The sequence below is a fragment of the Triticum dicoccoides genome, chromosome 5A (assembly GCF_002162155.2).
Source record: "Triticum dicoccoides isolate Atlit2015 ecotype Zavitan chromosome 5A, WEW_v2.0, whole genome shotgun sequence".
NCBI lineage: Eukaryota > Viridiplantae > Streptophyta > Magnoliopsida > Poales > Poaceae > Triticum > Triticum dicoccoides.
Window position 1 is genome coordinate 144997558 of NC_041388.1, and position 6492 is coordinate 145004049.

At 40.9% G+C, this 6492-nt stretch overlaps 1 protein-coding gene across 12 annotated transcripts in view; it reads left to right on the top strand.

Annotated features, from left to right (window-relative positions):
• The window catches only part of LOC119300478, a 6025-nt gene extending 1150 nt beyond the window's left edge, over nt 1–4875 (top strand). The window contains exons 2-7 of one of the 12 annotated variants that reach the window (XR_005146449.1): nt 826–985; nt 1268–1369; nt 2087–2170; nt 2415–3450; nt 4256–4302; nt 4505–4875. Coding sequence is in view for 1 of the 12 variants with exons in the window: in XM_037577422.1 (XP_037433319.1) it covers nt 169–507 (339 nt within the window). In the remaining 11 variants the exon portion in view is untranslated. The other 11 variants (XR_005146451.1, XR_005146447.1, XR_005146455.1 and 8 more) reach the window with 11 other exon arrangements.
• The last annotated feature ends 1617 nt before the right edge of the window (nt 4876–6492 follow it).

The window sequence follows — 6492 nt, forward strand, 5'->3', positions numbered from 1 at the left end:
GAGTCCGTCCTGGTTGATCTGCTCTGGCCGTTCAACTTTGCGTCTGCATCCTGGTCTCGCTCGTGTGTGGAGTTTGGAGCATCTTCTAAATGTTGTGTTCCGCTTTCTTCTATTTTTCAACTGAATGTGCTGCCATATGTTTTTTTTAACTTGTGCTACTGGTGCTAGTGTCGATGTGTAGCAAGTTCAAGTACCGGTCTACGCGAAGTGTATCACTCCAGCACGCCATGCTCCAGTGCATATCGACGTCATCTCCGCTGCAATGGAAGCTGCAGATTTTACTCCACTCTACTTACCTTGCGAGTACTGATCAGTACAACTTACACAATATTAGTACCGATCAGTGCATGTCGACGACAAGTAGCAGTACTGATCAGTACAACTTACACAATATTAGTACCGATCAGTACTATTCTTAATGCTAAAAGTAGCATCCATATAGTACTGATGAGTCGTACTGACAAGGATGCCATCTACAATTCTGAACTTATTGTTGAGTCGTACTAGTACCGATGAAATGGGAAGCAAGTGTCACATGAATCCTTAATTGAATAGGAAGCAAGGTTGCAATGAGATCCTGGAAATTCACTATTTATTTTATCCTCAGTTCTTAGAAAAGCATGGAAACAATTTTCTGTGTGTTAGAGTATCAGTTCATGTGGAGAAGAACATGTTTCCTATATGAAAAAATAATATATTATTATCAGTTCAATGTGTATTTTGTCATTAGTTCATACAGAACAACCGTAAAAAATATTTTGATGTGTGTTAGAGAGAGCTCGACTTCATATTATATGGTAGCTCACTCATTGCATGATTGCACAGCAGTTTGGCAACAAAATTCACATCAGTTTAGGGGCGCCCGCATCACGGTCTCACCGTGCTACCGCAATCTCTCCTTGATACGCCACCGGACGAGCCACTTTGGCAAGCTGTCACTTCTTGCTCCTGTGCCTGGATCCCATGTGAGCGCCCCTGGAATCAGGTCAGACCCGCCCCTCCCATCAGTTCCTCTTCCCCCTTCCTTCTCTCTAGCCCATAACCTCGGCTGCCGGCCACCCCGCTCCTGCAGCATGATGTGAAACAATCAGTTCAATTTCACATTGACTAACTCGTCACACACTCAGTTCAATTTCTTGATTTAGTATAATTCAATACGAAATCTAGTTTCAGTTCAAAGACTGCTACTGTTTGTTTCCTAACACCACAAGGTGGTGAGCTTGTTTAGTGAGTTTCCTCATGCATGTTCGGCAACCTGTCAGTGCAGATGGGAGGAGAACCGTCCAAAGTGCGAGTTTTGTGACGTCGACGTGCGAGCCAGTCTAACCAGCGCATCTGAACCAACATATGCAGAGTGATTCGCCCAAAGGTATCTCAATAATTTTCAGTTTTAGTTTTGTGTTCAGGGGATTTCTGGATTGTTGGCGCAAGTAATGCGTTCTGTTTTTGTCTGTTCAGTCGACGTCCGAGAGCAAAATAAGCACTATCTGTCTAGAAGTGGTGTTTGAAACCCATTTTTAACAGTGGAATCCGAAGATGATTAAGATTTTTGCATGCTATTTAATTGGGTGAACCATTGGATCCCAAAGAACTCCAAAATGCGATGAGACCCTAAATGGACTAGTACTGGGATGGGGAGACCCTCCTGGGAAGCCTCCATGCTTGGTCAGGTTTGGTTGCCTCAAAAACATGCCTTCAAAAATGCTTTTCTGAACAGATTATCATGTATATCTTGCCTATGTAGCTCGTAAAAATGCGCTATGTACAAAGGAAAAAACACACTAGGCCTACCATTTCACTATGTATGTTATTACCAATAAATAAATAAGCACATACAAAAGTTCATGAGTGTTATTGAAACAGTTCGGTTCATTGGTTTTATGTTATATGACAAATCACTGTGATTTTTGCATCAGTTCGACAAAAAACTAAACAACAGCTTAGACTCTGAGAGCTATTTATGTTTAAATATTTTTGAGAATGAGAGTTGTATGTTGTACTCTCTGCCTGTACAGTGCATTTTGCAGTTTTGTGTTAAAAATGGGTTTATCTATTTTGCACCATCTTCACTAAGTCAAACTTGCAGCAGCCAGGGGTATACACGGTTGTTGGGAGCCGTCCAAGTCGAGCTCTGACCGCAGTCCAAGTGGGACTGCGACCACCATCTAATGTAAGCTATTCAGTATATCTAATTCCCAATCATAAGTATGATTCCCTTTATGTTTTCCATTTTGTTCCTATAACACAAAACATGCACTGGATGAAAATGAGAAGATATACTAAAAGAAAATGTGTGGTGGCACTGTCCATGTTTTCAATTTAAACCACTAGCTTTTTTATACACAAAAAAATCTGCAAGTATGTTTGCTACTGTGTGTTTCTAATTGAACCATGCAAATTTCATTTGATGGCAGCAAAATTGCTACTGTGTTTCTAATTGAACCGCCGCCCCGAGAATCCCCGCTGAGCTCGTCCGCAGCCCCGGCCCTCTTCGGGGCCACCGAGGTCTACATCGCAGGGCCGCCGTGTTCTCTTTACCGCCATCCAGGTCCGACGAGCCGCCGCACGCAGGATCCCATGCGTGCTAGCCTTGGTGCTGGCCCTGCGCGATGGCATGGCATCATTCACTGCCGCCACCATGGGTCGTTCAATGACACAGCGTCGAGTCGTTCGACGCCGCAGCTCAGGAGTTTGCCTCCTTTCCCAACCTCCACTATGCTAGTCTCTCCTGTTCTCCTCTCTTCACTAACCTCTCTCGCTTCTTTCGCTTGAATTCCTGCTAATGTTGGCTGTAGCTTGAATTCCACCAGGGGTGCTGGCAGCCGTCCAAGTGGAGCGTTGACGCCAGTACAAGTAGAATCGTGGGTTGCGGCCACCATCTTCACTAAGCACCGCACATCCGTCCAAGTCGAGCACACACACAGGGAGAACACACCAGCCCCTTTGCTTTGCACATTGCTTGGTTATGCATGACTGCTGATGGATGCAACAAGCGTTTATATTAGTTTGATCTTGTGCAAGACTCAATTTTGTCTCGGTTTTCGTGGATGCTAGCTGGCAATACGTCCAACATTCTTGCGGCGATAGCAGCCACCACTAAGGGCATTTGCGTCCAGCACTCGAGCTACATGCTCGACGGTTGCACACTGCCGCCATGGACATGCACAAAGATATTAACGACGCGTTTGGTTTGCGCTCAGGTAACGTATTCGACTTGGGTATCGGGAAGCTCCGTCTTCAGACTATTTTTACCGAATACGAGATATGTTTGTTTCGAGCGTTCGGCTCCCGGTTTTCTAATCACCTTCGGTCCCGCCGTTTTCCGCTTCGCGAGCGCATGTATCGGAGGACGCCGCTACCTAATACATCGTGGGCCTACCAAACGCTGGATTCTGTTTCAGAAAGCGCTGTAATCGGAAGTCGTGACATTTCCGTCGAACCAAACGCGTCGTAAGTAGATGTTTGTTAGTTCAGTTTTTTATCGATTTACCTTGTTTAAGTAGTAGTGCAGCAATAAAAGGTGTCGTTGTACTGAAGTTTTAGTTGCTATATGAGGAACCCATAGGCCATTTATTTTGGTTTTCAGTTCAGCTTGTCTGTTGTTTTCGGTCCGGATGCTTTATTGCGCATAATCTTGAGGAAATCCCCAAAAGTCATATGTCTCATGTGAATCTTGTTCAGTTCATTAGTTCATTGGAAAAATATATCATCTACAAGAAGAATTGCAATCTGGTAATGTGAAGTATGTTGTAGTCTATACCTGTAGAGTGCATTTTTGTAGTGCTGGTATTCGTGGTCACTCTTTTGTGTTAGAAACAATGGATATATATTTATATTTTGTAGTGTCAGTACTTGAGAACAAAAGGTTCAGTTTTCAAACTTTAAACAGTTCATCGCAAGCTTTCGGTGTAGCAAGACGCGCGCCAATGTGTGTGTGCACTTGATGAAACTCTATTGCAGTATATGAAGTTCATACGATTTTCATGCATCAACAATCTGATAGAGAGCACCATTCTTTTCTGAATTTTGTATTTAAGAAATATCACCCTTTCTATATTTTTGAACACTAGCTAGTGCTTTCTTTTCTTGTTATAGTCAAAAAGTAGTACAGGTATCTAGTTATGGTGATAGTGATACTAACCAGACCAAGCTACTTCAATTGTTTTACCAAATTCTAGAAATTCTCCATATACGGCAAGAGCCAACCGGACATCTTTGTCTAGCCTGACTTGGGACGGCTTCTTTGCAACTGCAGGTTAGAAAATTCAACATGTGATTGGAATTCAGTGTGAAAAACTGCAGGTTAGAAGTTCATCTTCTGTTCTGCCCCTAGAAAGAAGTTTGTCTTGTAAAGGTTGAAGCTAATGGGCTAGGAAGCTTTATAAGAAATTGATTTGCGTGTTCATTGAAAAAGTTTGGTTTGCCTGTTCCGTGAAAATGTCTTGCTAAAGAAATATCTCTTGTGCACTTATTTATCCGCCTGAATATTTGGTTTGATTCTCAGGTGCAAGATGGCGGCTGCCGACGTCGCTAAATCCCTCTACAAACTAGTGGTTGGCTGTTCCCAGCGGTAAATGTGATCGGATTCAGCAGCTAGCTCTTCCTCGAGCAACCATTTGGAGAACTTCATTGTCTTGTGGTGGTGATTGATTTTAGGATCAGTAAATTTGACGTTGGTAGCTAGATGAAACCTGCAAGTTCAATATTGGTATTAGATTCAGTTCTTGTTGTACAAATGTCCCAATGTTCACCTTTATTTGGGTAAAAGTTTATTTTAGTTCAGCAACAGAAACCATGCAGGTTCAATGATGATGATACCATAAGTTCGGACAAGAAAATTTATGTATATGATGAGATGATTGCTACTTCTTCAAAGAAGGTATAGTACATGACACCTTGATGTGCATACAAGAATAAAAAATGGTTTGAATCAAAAATATTGATCAGTAGGAATTAAAAACAATGATCAATTTGAAAAATAAAAGAACGTTAGCTTTTGGTATTTTGTGAGCTGACGTCCAAGTTCTGCAACTGATTCGTCCAGATGGGATAATGAGGTCAGTCCAGCAGGCGCATCTCAAGTGAAATGTTAGTGTGCCGCCCACTCATCCCCATGCCTCTCCGCCACACGTCGTGACGTGCCGGCTTGCCATCAACCACTGTTGTGGCTCAGCCCTGCAGTGCTTTCACGATCATCACACGTAGCTTCCTTCTATCGTTGCCTCGCCCTGCTCTCGTGCATATTAGCACTGTAAAAACATAGCAAGTTCACAAATAAAAAAGTTGTAAGTTCAACACGACGTCCCAAATAAGTTTGAGAAAAGCTCAAACAACATGAAACACAATGAAAAATCAAATGGTAAAAGTTAAGTCACAAAACAAGAGAAGTCCAAAACATCTTGCAAGAAAATTGAGTTAAAAAACAAACACACACATTTTTTCCTTTTAAAAAATATCATTCAGTTCAGCGATATAAACCATGCAAGTTCGGGGACTATGATACCCAAAAAATAAAGTGAAGTCTAGTATGTGAAAACATGCTCAGTACAAACCCATATGAACATCAGTGCTAGTACTCTTTTCTTGGAACCATTCAAAATTACTTTGAAAAGTACCTCAGTACAAACACACACATAGATCAGTATGAGTACTCAGTTTTTCAGACAGAAAAACAGCACGATGATTCTCACCATATTCAAAATTACTCTTAAAATATGGGAGCAAGTATAAAATCATAAAGACATCCGTTCAAAGTACTCTTTTTTCGGAACCATTCAAAACTACTCTGTGAAAAATACATCAGTACAAACATAGACATATATCAATATGAGTACTCTGTTTTTTAGACAGAAAAAACAATGCGATGGGTTTCACCTTATTCAAAATTACTCCTAAACAATTGCGAAGTAGAGAAAACGTTCAACATGACTAAGTTTCGCATTTTCGATAGCTATCCAAGGGTATATTATTTGCCCCATTTCGACAAACTTTTAAAAAAACCGTGTTCAAAACCAATTTTAACCATATTTGGATTCGTATTTAAACCGTAAGGAATTAGAAAACACTTTCTATACGCAAAAGTTGCGCATTTTCCATAGCTTTCCAATGCCATATCATTTGCGTCAATATGACAAACCGTTTGCAAAAAATAGTGAAAAAACGTTTCGCCCAGAATTTCACCATTTTCAAATTACTTTTAAATCATATAGAATTTAAAAAAATAATAGATATATGGAAGATGCGGATTTTCACAAGCTTCCCAACGCCATCTCATTTGCTCAATTCCGACAAACTGTTTGAAAAATAGGTCCAAAATACGATTCGCGTTTTTGATTTAAAAAAAACGGTTTTTTCAAAACTGCTCTTAAATCATAATTTTTTTGCAAAAACAAATTATCAGAATAAAATGTGGACGTCAAGAGCTTTCCAGCGATATATTACACGCCCCGTTTTGACAAAAAAATTGCCAAAACATTTGAACTAAAGAAGACG